The sequence below is a fragment of the Oncorhynchus mykiss genome, chromosome 17 (assembly GCF_013265735.2).
Source record: "Oncorhynchus mykiss isolate Arlee chromosome 17, USDA_OmykA_1.1, whole genome shotgun sequence".
NCBI lineage: Eukaryota > Metazoa > Chordata > Actinopteri > Salmoniformes > Salmonidae > Oncorhynchus > Oncorhynchus mykiss.
In genome coordinates, this window is record NC_048581.1 from 60,078,666 (window position 1) to 60,095,370 (window position 16,705).

Here is a 16,705-nt window from a genome sequence, read left to right on the forward strand (position 1 = left end):
ATAGCATAGCATCTGTTCTGAACACTTGCCAACGCCATTCACTCCCTTTCAAGTGCACAGGGGCGTGTCTAGCGTGGTTTTCCAAACTTATTTTGCGCATGCCCTGTACACATACCGCGCAGTCAGTGGCTTGAGATTTCTTTAAACAAGCTAACGTTAGTCAGGCAGCAGCGAATCATACAACAGCACATACCGGCTGAGAGACAACTCAAAGCAAGATAAGGTATAACATCTCACCGCTGTATCAAATTATACAGTTTAATGTACATTACTGGCTTGTTTGTAGAAAGACGGAAAACTGCGGTAGCCGTTTCTAATTTGCCCATCGTGGATAATTTAGCATCAGCAAACATTTACTAGTAGAACAATGTCACTGCGATACTTGCTAGCTATTCACGTTTAGTTATCTAGCCAGCTGTGTTCCCTTAACAGAAAATGAATTGTTGCAGAAAGGGCTATCTGGCCTAACCAAGTGTAACACAATATCATCTCGCTAGCTACTAACGTACAAGTCGTGAGAAGACGTTCAAAGTTAGCCTACCAGACCGCTATGGCTAGTTGGCTACCAAACTATCTAGCTAACTTGCGCAGTCATTAAGTGAACTTGCTGTGATTTACTTACTCCGTAGCTACGTTTTATATCCTCGAAACAAGTGTTGGATATTTGAGATATAAGCAACCTGTCCTACAGTTGACCTAAAGTATTGAAACTGAAGTATTTTGAATCAGCATCACCATGCCAGAGTACCATGCTAATTTAGCTAGCTAACGGCATCCCGCAAAGTCCTTCCCTAGATTTACTGTGAGTGGGTAAAGTGTCTGACGTAGAGGAAAATAACGAATTTCATTGGAGCACAAAGGTTGTCATTTTAAAATTGTATTCCAAACATGTGTCACACGGACGGCAAAGATGGGCTAACATTTTCTAGCTTTAGGCCAAAGTATTTGTCAGTACCTGGTGTTTTAGTGATGTATCGCGAGCTAGTATGACTTACTCAATCATATATTGATCGGGTGAATGTAACATTTGCGTTTTTTTTGTCAATATAACATTTCATGAGCTTGTAGCGAAGACAATCAGTTAATGGTACTAGTCACTAACGAATTGATTTTGACCATATTTCCAGGGCACCATGGAGCTAAATGATGGAAACCTTCAGACCCTCACAGAATTTATGCGCAAAACTCTGGACCCAGATCCATCCGTAAGACGTCCAGGTATGGGAGCTCAGAGTAGAATGCTTGTTAATTTTAAAATACTCATGCCCTGATCAGTCATGGTAGCAATAAACATATACAATGATATATACTTGAGCAGTTATGTACAATTTTCCAGTGCTTGACTGGAATGTTCTTATTTCCCTCTTCCAGCTGAAAAATTTCTTGAGTCAGTTGAAGGGAACCAGAATTACCCAATATTGCTGCTTACATTGTTGGAGAAATCCCAAGACAATGTGATCCGGGTGTGTGCAGCTGTCACCTTCAAAAATTACATCAAGAGGAACTGGCGCATAGTAAGTTAGTGGTGGTGGCCTGAATATTGGAACAAATGTTATGGGTTGTGCAAGTATTGTTGTCCCAATGTTGGCATGACAAGTGTTACTTTGTATTCTGTCTTTTTCAGATTGAAGATGAACCCAACAAAATCTCAGATCCGGACCGAACCACGATCAAGGCCAACATTGTAAATTTGATGCTGAGCAGCCCTGAACAGATTCAGAAACAGGTATGTCTTCACATGAGTCAATACCTGTTACCTGTTCATCTACTCTAAATCAAAGTCAGTGGGCTGGTGCTTGTTTTGAGTTTCATGAGGTTCTTGGAATCCATGGTTTCCCAATCCTTTAGAATAATACATGAAAACAATCAAAAGGGAGATTTGTAGAGATGGTTCAGTTTTTCTGTATTTACTGTTCTTCTACAGTTGAGTGATGCCATCAGCATCATCGGTAGAGAGGACTTCCCTCAGAAATGGCCGGACCTCCTGACAGAGATGGTGACCCGCTTCCAGAGCGGAGACTTCCACATCATTAACGGAGTGCTCCGAACCGCACACTCACTTTTCAAGAGGTAAACCATCATGAGCATGACACGTGGCCCTATAATGATAGGTGTCATAGTAAATCATGTCTTTGTGGTTCATTTTGAAAGATATTAACACTGATCATCTGTTTTCCCAGGTATCGACATGAGTTTAAGTCAAATGAGCTATGGCTGGAGATTAAGCTGGTGTTGGACACATTTGCGAATCCACTGACTGAACTCTTCAAGGTTAGTGGTGGATTGGTTTCAGAGTTAATCAACTCAAACAATTGAAGTGTATTTCAAGTAAAAACAACATGTCTGGAAATTGTTGCTTGCCGTCCCTTGCTTCTACTTTGTAGTACCTTAATTATTCAGACATGGGAAGACATTGTCTGCTATTAATGTCTATTGTTTTTTTCAGGCCACCATTGAGCTGTGTCAGACCCATGCGACGGACATCAATGCTTTGAAGATCCTCTTCTCGTCCCTTACTCTGATCTCAAAGCTTTTCTACAGTCTCAACTTTCAGGTGCGTCCCCCCCTGCCTCTTACCTGCTTTATGCCCACAAGGACTTGCTGTATTTAAATGTGGTGCTTTTTTACTGGAGTTATCTCATTCTTCCATCTTTGTCCCTGCCTTCACAGGACCTTCCAGAGTTATTTGAGGACAACATGGAGACCTGGATGTCTAATTTCCATAACTTGTTGACCTTGGATAACAAGCTACTACAAACAGATGTGCGTGGACCTGGTGATTAACAGCACTTTCACTGTAAGATGTTCAAGTGGCTATTAATGAATCAGTTGATTAAACTTGTGATACGGTCTTTTCCTCCCAACAGGATGAAGAGGAGGCAGGTCTTCTGGAGCTGCTCAAGTCTCAGATCTGTGACAACGCTGCTCTGTACGCCCAGAAGTACGATGAAGAATTCCAGCCTTACCTGCCTCGGTTTGTCACCGCTATCTGGAACCTGCTGGTCTCCACTGGCCAGGAGGTCAAGTATGACCTGGTGAGACTGCTGATACATTCATGTAGCTTATCAATAGATCATGTTGACCACCTGCTAATATGTTTGCTTGGGGCGGCAGGTAGCCTAGTGGTTAGAGCGTAGGACTTGTAACTGAAAGGTTGCATAATCAAATCCCCGAGCTGACAAGGTAAAAATCTGTCATTCTGCCCCTGAACAAGGCAGTTAACCCGCTGTTCCTATGCCGTCATTGAAAATAGGAATTTGTTCTTAACTGTCTTGCCTAGTTAAATAAAGGTAAAATAATATGTTTGCTCCTTTTATGTTTGTGACGTAGCTTGTGAGCAATGCTATTCAGTTCCTGGCATCTGTGTGTGAAAGGCCCCATTACAAGCATCTGTTTGAGGACCAGAACACACTCACCAGCATCTGTGAGAAGGTCATTGTGCCCAACATGGAGTTCAGAAGTGAGTTTAGACTGCAACAGTATCTTGGGGATGAATGGCTACATGACTGTTTCTGCTCTTGCCATTGTACATTAATGGCAACGATTTGCATAATGGTCTTTGATACTGATACATAGATTTCTGTCTCTAGGCGCTGATGAGGAGGCCTTTGAGGATAACTCTGAGGAATATATCCGAAGAGATCTTGAAGGATCAGGTAAAAACATTTTTTTAAACTCAAGGCCAAAATTGAACTGGAGGATTGTTGAAGTTTAGGTATTCAAGGCACACTGATATTCACCACTCGGTTCTGTCTCCTTCCTGCAGACATAGACACTCGGCGCAGGGCTGCTTGTGACTTGGTGAGAGGCCTGTGTAAGTTCTTTGAGGGCCCGGTCACAGCCATCTTTTCTGGCTATGTCAACTCCATGCTTGGGGAGTATGCCAAGAATCCAGGGGTGAACTGGAAGCACAAAGACGCTGCCATCTACCTGGTCACATCTCTGGCCTCAAAAGCCCAGACAGCAAAGGTATGATTAGGTCATTATGCCTATTGAATTTGGGTCTGTTTGTGACATCTGATGGGTTATACAGTTGAAGTCCGAAGTTTACATACATTTAAACTCAGTTTTTCAAAATTCCTGACATTTAATCCTAGTACAAATTCCCTGTCTAAGGTCAGTTAGGATCAACACTTTATTTTAAGAATGTGAAATGTCAGAATAATAGTAGAGTGAATTCATTATTTCAGCTTTTATTTCTTTCAACGCTTTCCCAGTGGGTCAGAATTGGATCAAATGTTTTGGGTAGCCTTCCACAAGCTTCCCACAATAAGTTGGGTGAATTTTGGCCCATTCCTCCTGACAGAGCTGGTGTAACTGAGTCAGGTTTATAGGCCACCTTGCGCGCACAAGCTTTTTCAGTTCTGCCCACAAATGTTCTATAGGATTGAGGTCAGGGCTTTGTGATGGCCACTCCAATACCTTGACTTTGTTGTCCTTAAGACATTTTGACACAACTTTGGAAGTATGCTTGGGGTCATTGTCCATTTGGAAGACCCATTTGCGACCAAGCTTTAACTTCCTGACTGATGTCTTGAGATGTTGCTTCAATATATCCACATCATTTTCCTCCATGATGCCATCTATTTTAAGTGCACCAGTCATTCCTGCAGCAAAGCACCTCCACAACATGATGCTGCCACCCCTGTGTTTCACGGTTGGGATGGTGTTCTTCGGCTTGCAAGCCTCCCCTTTTCCTCCAAACATAACGATGGTCATTATGGCCAAACAGTTCTATTTTTGTTTCATCAGACCAGGGGACATTTCTCCAAAAAGTACGATCTTTGTTCCCGTGTGCATTCGCAAACCGTAGTCTGGCTTTTTATGGTGGTTTTGGAGCAGTGGCTTCTTCCTTGCTGAGCGGCCTTTCAGGTTATGTCGATATAGGACTTGTTTTACTGTAGATATAAATACTTTTGTACCCGTTTCCTCCAGACTTTTCATAAGGTCCTTTGCTGTTGTTGTGGGATTGATTTGCACTTTTCGCACCTAAATACATTCATCTCTAGGAGACGGTATGATGGTATGCGTGGTCCCATGGTGTTTATACTTGCGTACTATTGTTTGTACAGATGAACATGGTACCTTCAGGCATTTGGAAATTGCTCCCAAGAATGAACCATACTTGTGGATGTCTACCTTTTTTTTCTGCTGTCTTGGCTGATTTCTTTTGATTTTCCCATGATGTCAAGCAAATAGGCACTGAGTTTGAAGGTAGGCCTTGAAATGCATCCACAGGTGCACCTCCAATTGACTCAAATGATGTCAATTAGCCTATCAGAAGCTTCTAATGACGCCAACCTAAGTGTATAAACTTCTGACTTCAAGTGTAAATATTATTGCAGTAGAGACATTGAGCAAATTACACAGACAAAATGTTTCTTTTTCAGCATGGTATCACGCAAGCTAACGAGTTGGTGAACCTTACAGAATTCTTTGTGAACCACATTCTCACAGACCTCAAATCCCAGAACGGTAAATATAAAGTTGAACTTAAAAACAAACAATGAATTAACCATCACAGCTGTGGATTGCTTTATAGCTGCACTTTTATGGAACATGTTTACTCTGTTCTATTATAGTCAATGAGTTCCCAGTGTTGAAGGCTGATGCCATCAAATATGTCATGATCTTCAGGAGTCAGGTATGATTTTGTTTTCTCTACCCTCTGAAAAAATTCATTCTCACGAGTTCAGCCCATTTACTAAGGGTTGACGTCAACGCTTGCAGGGGCCCGTGAATAACCAGTCCTCGGTCCCCTCTTGTCTTCCAGCTGCCCAAAGAGCAGCTGCTGCAGGCTGTCCCTCTGCTGGTGGCCCACCTGCAGGCAGAGAGCACGGTAGAGCACACCTACGCTGCCCATGCACTGGAGAGACTCTTCACCATGAGGGGCCCCAACAACTCTACTCTGTGAGTAGTAACCATCTATACTTAGATAATTAAATAAAGACTTTGTCTTTTCCAACACCACACTACACAAATATAATCAACTATACACCACATCCATAGTAGTTTGTTTGTTAATAAAACTTTGGTCATTACCAATAACCTTAGTTTGTAACTTTTGGTGCCTCATGTCAGTAGTGATTAATCATCTGTTATCGTATGTTTCAGTATCACTCCTGCAGAGATGGCCCCCTTCACAGAACAGCTGCTAAACAACCTGTTCAAGGCTCTGGCTCTGCCTGGCTCCTCAGAGAATGAATATATCATGAAAGGTACTTGAGTTTGAGTGTTACATGCTCTGCTTATAACTTCTATGGCTTTCATTGTATTTTTAACTATCTGTCCTTTTGCTTAATGTCGTCACGGAGGACCTAATGTCACCTTTTAAGGTTGCAGACAACGTTTTTCAGTGTGTACTGATCCTTGTCCTCCACCCAGACTTCTCCTTTATTCTCTTCCAGCCATCATGCGCAGCTTCTCCCTCCTGCAGGAGGCCATCGTGTCTTACATCCCCACTCTGATTGGCCAGCTCACTCACAAGCTCCTGCTGGTCAGCAGGGTAGGTCACACACACATCTCTTGTCTGCATTGCTGTGGATGCATGTACATATGAGCTGACTTGCATTGTCTAAAGGCATCCGGAAACACAGGTTCGGTTTGCTCCTTGCAGAACTTGGCTAGGCGTAATTCATGTCTGTTCTCGCATGCTCCCTTAAAATACCTTCACTTCAAAACAAGGAAAAAATGGCCAATATTACGGTTTGTCCCGCTTGAGACGCTAGTACACTTCCAAAAAATCGTCTCTAAATTTATCTAAGATTAACAACTCAAGAAATCTGTAATAAATTGACACTTGTCGAGGACGTTTTAGTCGTGCAATTTTACATCTAACTATGATGTTTAGTGCAGTATTTCTCAAGTGAATAAAATGCATGAAAAATAGTCGTCTATCATTGAATGACAAACACTTAATTAACAAATCTCTACTGTTGCCAATCACAGATGAAGGGGCGTGGACTACTGAACTTCGACTTGCCTCAAGATAAACAGCTGGGAATAAATTGTTGAACACCAAAATGTCACAATTTCGCCATAACATAGTGCCTTCGGAAAATATTCAGACCCCTTGACTTTTTCCACATTTTGTTACGTTAAAGCCTTATTCTAAAATGGATTAAATCAATACAAATCCTCAGAAATCTACACACAATACCCCATGACGACAAAGCGAAAACGGGTTTTAGAAGTTTTGGCACATTTATAAAAAATAAAAAACAACATTCCTTATTTACAGAAGTATTCAGACCCTTTGCTATAAGACTTGAAATTGAGCTCGGGTGCATCCTGTTTCCATTGATCGTCCTTGAGATGTTTCTACAACTTGATTGTAGTCCACCTGTGGTAAATTAAATTAATTGAACGTGATTTGGAAAGGCACACACATGTCTATACAAAGCCCCACAGAACAAAAACCAAGCCATTAGGTTGAAGGAATTGTCCGTAGAGCTCTGAGACAAGATTTTGTCGAGGCATAGATCTGGGGAAGGGTACCAAAACATTTCTGGAGCATTGAAGGTCCCCAAGAACAGTGGCCTCCATCATTCTTAAATGTAAGAAGTTTGGAACCACCAAGACTCTTCCTAGAACTGGCTGCCCGGCCAAATTGAACAATCGGGGGAGAAGGGCCTTGGTCAAGGAGGTGACCAAGAACCCGATGGTCTCTCTGACAGAGCGCTAAAGTTTCTCTGTGGAGATGGGAGAACCTTCCAGAAGGACAACCATCTCTGCAGCACTCCACCAATCAGGCCTTTATGGAAGAGTGGCCAGACGGAAGCTAGTCCTAAGGCACATGAAAGCCCACTTGGAGTTTGCCAAAAAGGCACCTAAAGACTCAGACCATGAGAAACAAGATTCTCTGGTCTGATGAAACCAAGATTGAACTCTGGCCTGAATGCCAAGAGTCACGTCTGGAGGAAATCTGGCACCATCGATAGTTACAAATCAGGATATTATTAGTATCGTATTTGAAAATATCGCCATCCAATTTTTGCGCTACCTGGATGTACCAAGTACAAGAACGCCAGTATTTTTGCTTCATAGCTTGTTCTCCATCTTTTTAAATAGGGGGCCAATTTGTTTTCAGCACTTTTTTATATTTCTGTGACTGTCTCTCTTGTCCCTCTGCAGCAGACATATGATGAGCATTGTGTTTGGAACATTGAATCGCTATATAATCGCAATAAATATCGTATTGGCACGTAAGTGCTGTGATATCGTATCTTGAGGTCCATGGCAATTTCCAGCCCTGGTATTTACCTGTATCATGTCTCTTCCAGAACCCCAGCAAGCCTCACTTTAACCACTACCTGTTTGAGTCCCTGTGCCTGTCCATCCGTATCACCTGCAAGGCCAACACAACTACTGTGGGCAGCTTCGAGGAGGCCCTCTTCCCAGTCTTCACTGAGATCCTACAGAATGATGTACAGGGTATGTGGCTGTACCCTAGAAAGAAGCAGGCTATAGAAGTTAATGTTGAGCGTAAGATGCCTGTCTGACTAGAACATGCCTAGGAAACTGAGTAGGTGGATGAAGGGGTTGAAAAGCCATCCTCTGAATCGCATGGATGCCGTGTTGTTGGCAAACTACACATTGCCCTTCTTACATCAAATGTCCCGCTTCCTGTTGCAGAGTTTGTGCCGTACGTGTTCCAGGTGATGTCCCTTCTTCTGGAGATCCACACCAGCTCCATCCCCAACTCCTACATGGCCCTTTTCCCCCACCTGCTGCAGCCTGTACTGTGGGAACGCACTGGCAACATTCCCCCTCTGGTGCGCCTGCTTCAAGCATATCTGGAGAAGGGGGGAGCCACCATAGCCAGCTCTGCTGCTGACAAAATAGTGAGTTACAGCTGGGGGTATGTCAATGGTAAGATGACTCTTACTGTAATAAGAGGAGTCTTACTGTACTTTTCTGTAACCTCCTGTCTTAATCTACCTGTTGATGCATGCAATTAGTTAGTTGTGATAATCTGATGTTAAAGTGCTCTCCCTATACAGCCTGGCCTGCTAGGAGTCTTCCAGAAGCTCATAGCCTCCAAGGCCAATGACCACCAAGGTTTCTACCTGATGAACAGTATCATAGAGCACATGCCGACGTGAGTCAACAGCCTCCACCTCTGTCTTCTAACGGTGAACTTTGTGTGTAGTTGACATGGGGGCTGTATCATGAGTTATTTTGTTCACTCCCTCTCAGGGAGTCCATTGTTCAGTACAGGAAACAGATCTTCATCCTGCTCTTCCAGAGACTGCAGAGCTCCAAAACCACCAAGTTCATCAAGAGTGAGTATAGCTTACATTTTTTTTGGCATGTTTATTTAACTTCTTTGGATAGGGGGCAGCATTTTGGATGAAAAGCGTGCCCAGAGTAAACTGCCGCCTCCTCAGTCCCAGATAACTAATATATGCATATTATTAGTAGTATTGGATAGAAAACACTCTGAAAGTTTCTAAAACAGTTTGAATGATGTCTGTGACTATAAAATAACTCATATGGCAGGCAAAAACCTGAGGAAGAAATCCAAACCAAGTGGGAAATCTGAGGTTTGTGGTTTTTAAACTCAGCCCCTATTGAAGTTACAGTGGGCTATTGGTTGTTGCACTACCTAAAACTTCCACTAGATGTCAACAGTCTTTAGGAACTTGTTTGAGGCTTCTACTATGAAGGGGGGCTGAATGAGAGGGGAATGAGTCCGAGGTCTGCCAGCAGCCTCGATCTTAGTCACGCGCATTCACATGAGGCAGCTCTCGTTCCATTGCTTTTCTACAGACAATGTAATTCTCCGGTTGGAACATTATTGAACATTTATGATAACATCCTAAAGATTGATTCTATACATAGTTTGATATGTTTCTACAGCCAGTAATATAACTTTTAGAAATTTTCGTCCGAGCATTCCGCTGGACTTGAACGCGTTTCGATTTGTTTACCAAACGCCCTAACAAAAGGAGGTATATGGACATAAATTATGAACTTTATCGAACAAATCAAACATACACGGATGGTTGCCATGGCGCCGACAGATGGCCGCCTCTCTTCGTGTTCCTAGGAAACTATGCAGTTTTTAGTTTTTTTACGTGTTATTTCTTACATTAGTACCCCAGGTCATCTTAGGTTTCATTACATACAGTCGAGAAGAACTACTGAATATAAGATCAGCGTCAACTCACCATCAGTACAACCAAGAATATGATTTTCGTGAAGTGGATCCTGTGTTCTGCCTTTCAACCAGGACAACGGAATGGATCCCAGCCGGCGACCCAAAAAAACTACTCCGTAAAAGAGGGAAACGAGGCGGTCTTCTGGTCAGGCTCCGGAGACGGGCACATCGTGCACCACTCCCTAGCATTCTTCTCGCCAATGTCCAGTCTCTTGACAACAAGGTTGATGAAATCCAAGGGTAGCATTCCAGAGGGACATCAGAGACTGTAACGTTCTTTGCTTCACGGAAACATGGCTCACTGGAGAGACGCTATCGGAGGCGGTGCAGCCAGCGGGTTTCTCCACGCATCGCCTCGACATCGCCCCGACTGATCTTTCTGGTAAGAAGAGGGGCGTGGGCGTATGCCTTATGGCTAACGAGACGTGGTGTGATCACAGAAATATACAGGAACTCAAATCCTTCTGTTCACCTGATTTTAGAATTTAGAATTAGAATTCCTCACAATCAAATGTCGACCGCATTATCTACCAAGAGAATTCTCTTCGATTATAATCACAGCCGTATATATTCCCCCCCAAGCAGACACATCGATGGCTCTGAACGAACTTTATTTGACTCTTTGCAAACTGGAATCATACATCCTGAGGCTGCATTCATTGTAGCTGGGGATTTTAACAAGGCTAATCTGAAAACAAGACTCCCTAAATTGTATCAACATATCGATTGCGCAACCAGGGCTGGAAAAACATTGGATCATTGTTATTCTAACTTCCGCGACGCATATAAGGCCCTGCCCCACCCTCCTTTTGGAAAAGCTGACCACGACTCCATTTTGCTGATCCCTGCCTACAGACAGAAACTAAAACAAGCTCCCACGCTGAGGTCTGTCCAACGCTGGTCCGACCAAGCTGATAACACACCAAGACTGCTTCCATCACGTGGACTGGGATATGTTTCGTATTGCGTAAAATAACATTGACGAATACGCTGATTCGGTGTGTGAGTTCATTAGAACGTGCGTTGAAGATGTCGTTCCCATAGCAACGATTTAAAACATTCCCTAACCAGAAACCGTGGATTGATGGCAGCATTCGCGTGAAACTGAAAGCGCGAACCACTGCTTTTAATCAGGGCAAGGTGACTGGTAACATGACCTAATACAAACAGTGCAGCTATTCCCTCCGCAAGGCTATCAAACAAGCTAAGCGTCAGTATAGAGACAAAGTAGAATCTCAATTCAACGGCTCAGACACGAGGTATGTGGCAGGGTCTACAGTCAATCACGGACTACAAGAAGAAAACCAGCCCAGTCACGGACCAGGATGTCTTGCGCCCAGGCAGACTAAACTTTTTTGCCCGCTTTGAGGACAATACAGTGCCACTGACACGGCCTGCAACGAAAACATGCGGACTCTCCTTCACTGCAGCCGAGGTGAGTAAAACATTTAAACGTGTTAACCCTCGCAAGGCTGCAGGCCCAGACGGCATCCCCAGCCGCGCCCTCAGAGCATGCGCAGACCAGCTGGCCGGTGTGTTTACGGACATATTCAATCAATCCCTATACCAGTCTGCTGTTCCCACATGCTTCAAGAGGGCCACCATTGTTCCTGTTCCCAAGAAAGCTAAGGTAACTGAGCTAAACGACTACTGCCCCGTAGCACTCACTTCCGTCATCATGAAGTGCTTTGAGAGACTAGTCAAGGACCATATCACCTCCACCCTACCTGACACCCTAGACCCACTCCAATTTGCTTACCGCCCAAATAGGTCCACAGACGATGCAATCTCAACCACACTGCACACTGCCCTAACCCATCTGGACAAGAGGAATAACTATGTGAGAATGCTGTTCATCGACTACAGCTCAGCATTCAACACCATAGTACCCTCCAAGCTTGTCATCAAGCTCGAGACCCTGGGTCTTGACCCCGCCCTGTGCAACTGGGTACTGGACTTCCTGACGGGCCGCCCCCAGGTGGTGAGGGTAGGCAACAACATCTCCACCCCGCTAATCCTCAACACTGGGGCCCCACAAGGGTGCGTTCTGAGCCCTCTCCTGTACTCCCTGTTCACCCACGACTGCGTGGCCACGCACGCCTCCAACTCAATCATCAAATTTGCGGACGACACAACAGTGGTAGGCTTGATTACCAACAATGACGAGACGGCCTACAGGGAGGAGGTGAGGGCCCTCGGAGTGTGGTGTCAGGAAAATAACCTCACACTCAACGTCAACAAAACTAAGGAGATGATTGTGGACTTCAGGAAACAGCAGAGGGAACACCCCCCTATCCACATCGATGGAACAGTAGTGGAGAGGGTAGTAAGTTAAGTTCCTCGGCATACACATCACAGACAAACTGAATTGGTCCACTCACACAGACAGCATTGTGAAGAAGGCGCAACAGCGCCTCTTCAACCTCAGGAGGCTGAAGAAATTCGGCTTGTCACCAAAAGCACTCACAAACTTCTACAGATGCACAATCGAGAGCATCCTGGCGGGCTGTATCACCGCCTGGTACGGCAACTGCTCCGCCCACAACCGTAAGGCTCTCCAGAGGGTAGTGAGGTCTGCACAACGCTTCACTGGGTCAAACTACCTGCCCTCCAGGACACCTACACCACCCGATGCCACAGGAAGGCCATAAAGATCATCAAGGACAACAACCACCCGAGCCACTGCCTGTTCACCCCGCTATCATCCAGAAGGCGAGGTCAGTACAGGTGCATCAAAGCTGGGACCGAGAGACTGAAAAACAGCTTCTATCTAAAGGCCATCAGACTGTTAAACAGCCACCACTAACATTGAGTGGCTGCTGCCAACACACTGACTCAACTCCAGCCACTTTAATAATGGGAATTGATGGGAAATGATGTAAAATATATCACTAGCCACTTTAAACAATGCTACCTAATATAATGCTTACATACCCTACATTATTCATCTCATATGTATACGTATATACTGTACTCTATCATCTACTGCATCCTTATGTAATACATGTATCACTAGCCACTTTAACTATGCCACTTTGTTTACATACTCATCTCATATGTATATACTGTACTCGATACCATCTACTGTATCTTAACTATGCTGCTCTGTACCTTCACTCATCCATATATCTTTATGTACATATTCTTTATCCCCTTACACTGTGTATAAGACAGTAGTTTTGGAATTGTTAGTTAGATTACTTGTTGGTTATTACTGCATTGTCGGAACTAGAAGCACAAGCATTTCGCTACACTCGCATTAACATCTGCTAACCATGTGTGTATGTGAAAAATAAAATTTGATTTGATTTTATATTGTGGAACTGGGATTCCTGGAGTGCATTCTGATGATCATCAAAGGTAAGTGAATATTTATAATGCCATTTCTGACTGTTGACTGCGCAACATGGCGGGTATTTCTTTTGGCTTTTTGGGCTCTGAGCGCCGTACTCAGATTATGCTTTATCCGTAAACCTTTTTTGAAATCTGACACAGCGGTTGCATTAAGGAGATGTTTATCTAAAGTTCCATGCAAAACACTTGAATTTTCATCAACATTTTATAATGAGTATTTCTGTGAATTGATGTGGCTCTGTAAAATCACCACATGTTTTGGAACTACTGAACATAACACGCCAATGTAAAATTAGATTTTTGGATATAAATATGCACTTTATCGAACAAAACATACATGTATTGTGTAACATGAAGTTCTATGAGTGTCATCTGAAGATCATCAAAGGTTAGTGATTCATTTTATCTCTTTGTGCTTTTTGTGACTCCTCTTTGGCTGGAAAAATGGCTGGGTTTTTCTGTGACTTGGTGTTGACCTAACATAATCGTTTGCTTTACAGCGAAAGCTCCACATTTTGGATATTAGACACTGGCTGGTTTAATGAGAATGTTATCTTTTTAAAATGGTGCCTAATACTTGTATGTTTGAGATTTCTGTTGATTTTGTATTTGGCGCCCTGCAATTTCATTGGCTGTGTTCCCAGACAGGTTAAGAAGTATAATTGAAACTGCACCCACATCCTCTTTGTTATGCTAGCGCAACAGGAGTGTGTAGGGTTATATTAACCTAGTTTTAGAATGAGCTCTCTGATCTCTCAATGCTGCACATTTTCACAGGCCCTCCTATTTTCCACAGGCTTCATGGTGTTTATCAATCTTTATGGTGTCAAGTACGGAGCCATTGCTCTGCAGGAGATTTTTGACAGCATACAGCCAAAGTAAGTATCTCTTGTCAGATTAAATGAGACTGACTTTTGACACGTTTGATTCAGTTTATGTCCATTAGTGTAGCCTTGGAACGGAGTGTGCAGATGACTCATTTACATTGATCTGCATACATGCCAGTCAGTTGTCCCTTTTGGCTTTTAAAGGCCAACCATGTCCTCGTACTGCATTACACACACTTGCATGGCATGTTAGGCTGAGCTTGGAATGTTTTATCATATTCCATATTATAGGCCTTCATGAATGATAAAAGATAAGAACCACGTGGAGAGGTATTCTCAGTGCTGAGTCTAATTTCTCTTGTAGGATGTTTGGCATGGTGCTGGAGAAGATAGTCATTCCAGAGGTGCAGAAAGTGTCTGGACCAGTGGAGAAGAAGATCTGTGCTGTGGGCATCACCAAGATCCTCACTGAGTGCCCTGCCATGATAGATACTGAGTACACCAAACTCTGGTGAGAAACTGTCCTGGAATATTATTACACTTTGCAGTGTTTTTACTAAATTAATGGCCTGCTAAATTGTTTGTTCTTTAGGACCCCCCTGCTTCAGGCCCTCATTGGGCTATTTGAGCTACCAGAGGATGATAGCATCCCTGATGACGAGCACTTCATTGACATAGAGGACACACCCGGTTACCAGACTGCTTTCTCCCAGCTGGCCTTTGCTGGGAAGAAGGAGCACGACCCCATCGGCGATGTGGTCAGCAACCCCAAGATCCTGCTGGCGCAGTCTCTCCACAAGCTCTCTACTGCATGTCCCGGACGGGTAAGTTGATTTATTGAAATGCACTAACACTAGGCTATATTAGAGGCAGTGGGCCTCTTGACTAAATCACTCCCTTATAGCAGGAACAACTACACAGCAAGACTCCAAGAGAGAGCTAATGCTAGCTAGCAAATTCTTTATTTTCACGTCCACCTTGTGTTCCAATCTTCTACTCTCATATGATTTTAGTCGGTCATTTTAAGCAAAACGACATGGTATGAAAGTTAAGTACCAACTCTGTCTTTGTGGTTAGTGTCCGTTCTGAGATCGGATGGTTGGCCTGATAGCAGGACGAGTCCAACCAAAGACTTTAAAATGGCTCCTAATGTCTGTTTGGCACTCAGAATGAATGAGTTGACCTTGCGACAGACTAGTGTTCTTTCAAAGGGGTGTACTTGTACAACAAGCTGCCTCATACTACAGACACTAAAGATGGGTTCCTGTCCTATGGTGCATTCTGTCTCGGACAAGGCTTACTTATAAAAGTGAAGCCCCAGCTGACAGAGCCAGTCACCCAACCGAGCGTTGAAGGTGCTCTAGCCCAGCATAGACTGTGAGGCCCCGGGAATAGCAGAGCGGGGTGTAGTGTACAACATTTTGGCTTCTAGATTGCTAATGCCTCCCTGAATTATTTTTCTTTGTTCTGTTCTCCTGTTTTCCTCCCATGGCAGGTACCCTCTATGCTGAGCACCAGCCTGAACGCTGAGGCCCTCCAGTACCTGCAGGGTTACCTGCAGGCTGCCTCTGTACAGCTGGTGTGAAGATGGACACAGAAGCTTCCTCACTGACGCATAAGACACCACACTGCACAATAACTGGGCACTGTCGCCCATGGGCCACACTGGGACTGACTCATCAGGATTGAATGGACAAAACGAAGACTGATCAATTGACTTCTCATGGTGGATACTTGGACAATGGGTCAACATGTTCATCTACGAATTGGGATTTTTAAGGGTTTTTAAATGGTGTTAAAAGAAATGGAAGAGCAATAGTTTTTTTGTGGGGGGGTGGAGTTGTCTTTGTCCTTTATTGGCATGCTGTGCAGTTATGGAAGGTTGGCTTCACCAACACTCAACTTTGTGAATGTTATGCTTTGATATGACCAATATATCTGCTTGTTTGTCGATTTTGCCATAATAACGACCTGTCATTGAACATACATTGACAACCCCGACCAACATCGACAGCACTCTGGAGTTAACTGGCTGAATTGGACTTCATGACTCTTTGCAGAATCAAATGAGAAGTATTTTTTTTCTTTGTCCATTTTTTTCAATAGTTGGATTTCCATTGTTTTTACTCTTATGGAGGACTGGTGGTCATGACCTCAAAATATAGGACTTAAAATGTTTCTCTGCATGTAGTTGCGCCTAGCATTGTCTTGGTTATGTCTGGTCTTGGTGCAGAAACGGTCTATAAATGTGAGTAAAGAGGATCTTGTATAAAACCTGAGGGGTTTTGCACTTTCAGTGAAAGTCATTGTGTACAGCCTCTTGATTAGCTGTGGCACCCAAATAAAAGAAAATCACACTTAA

At 43.6% G+C, this 16,705-nt stretch overlaps 1 protein-coding gene across 1 annotated transcript; it reads left to right on the plus strand.

The window, feature by feature from the left end:
- Positions 1-84: 84 nt before the first annotated feature.
- LOC110494256 (exportin-2) lies at positions 85-16,705 on the plus strand. The gene is made up of 25 exons (XM_021569189.2): positions 85-223; positions 1,128-1,218; positions 1,372-1,514; positions 1,625-1,726; positions 1,925-2,070; positions 2,181-2,271; positions 2,447-2,554; positions 2,671-2,763; positions 2,868-3,035; positions 3,331-3,460; positions 3,591-3,656; positions 3,767-3,969; positions 5,391-5,475; positions 5,583-5,644; positions 5,774-5,910; positions 6,115-6,218; positions 6,408-6,505; positions 8,283-8,433; positions 8,635-8,843; positions 9,003-9,100; positions 9,199-9,284; positions 14,313-14,394; positions 14,708-14,854; positions 14,936-15,167; positions 15,839-16,705. Exons 2-25 carry the CDS (start codon positions 1,134-1,136, stop codon positions 15,926-15,928), a joined length of 2,916 nt encoding a protein of 971 aa, XP_021424864.2. The 5' UTR covers positions 85-223; positions 1,128-1,133; the 3' UTR covers positions 15,929-16,705.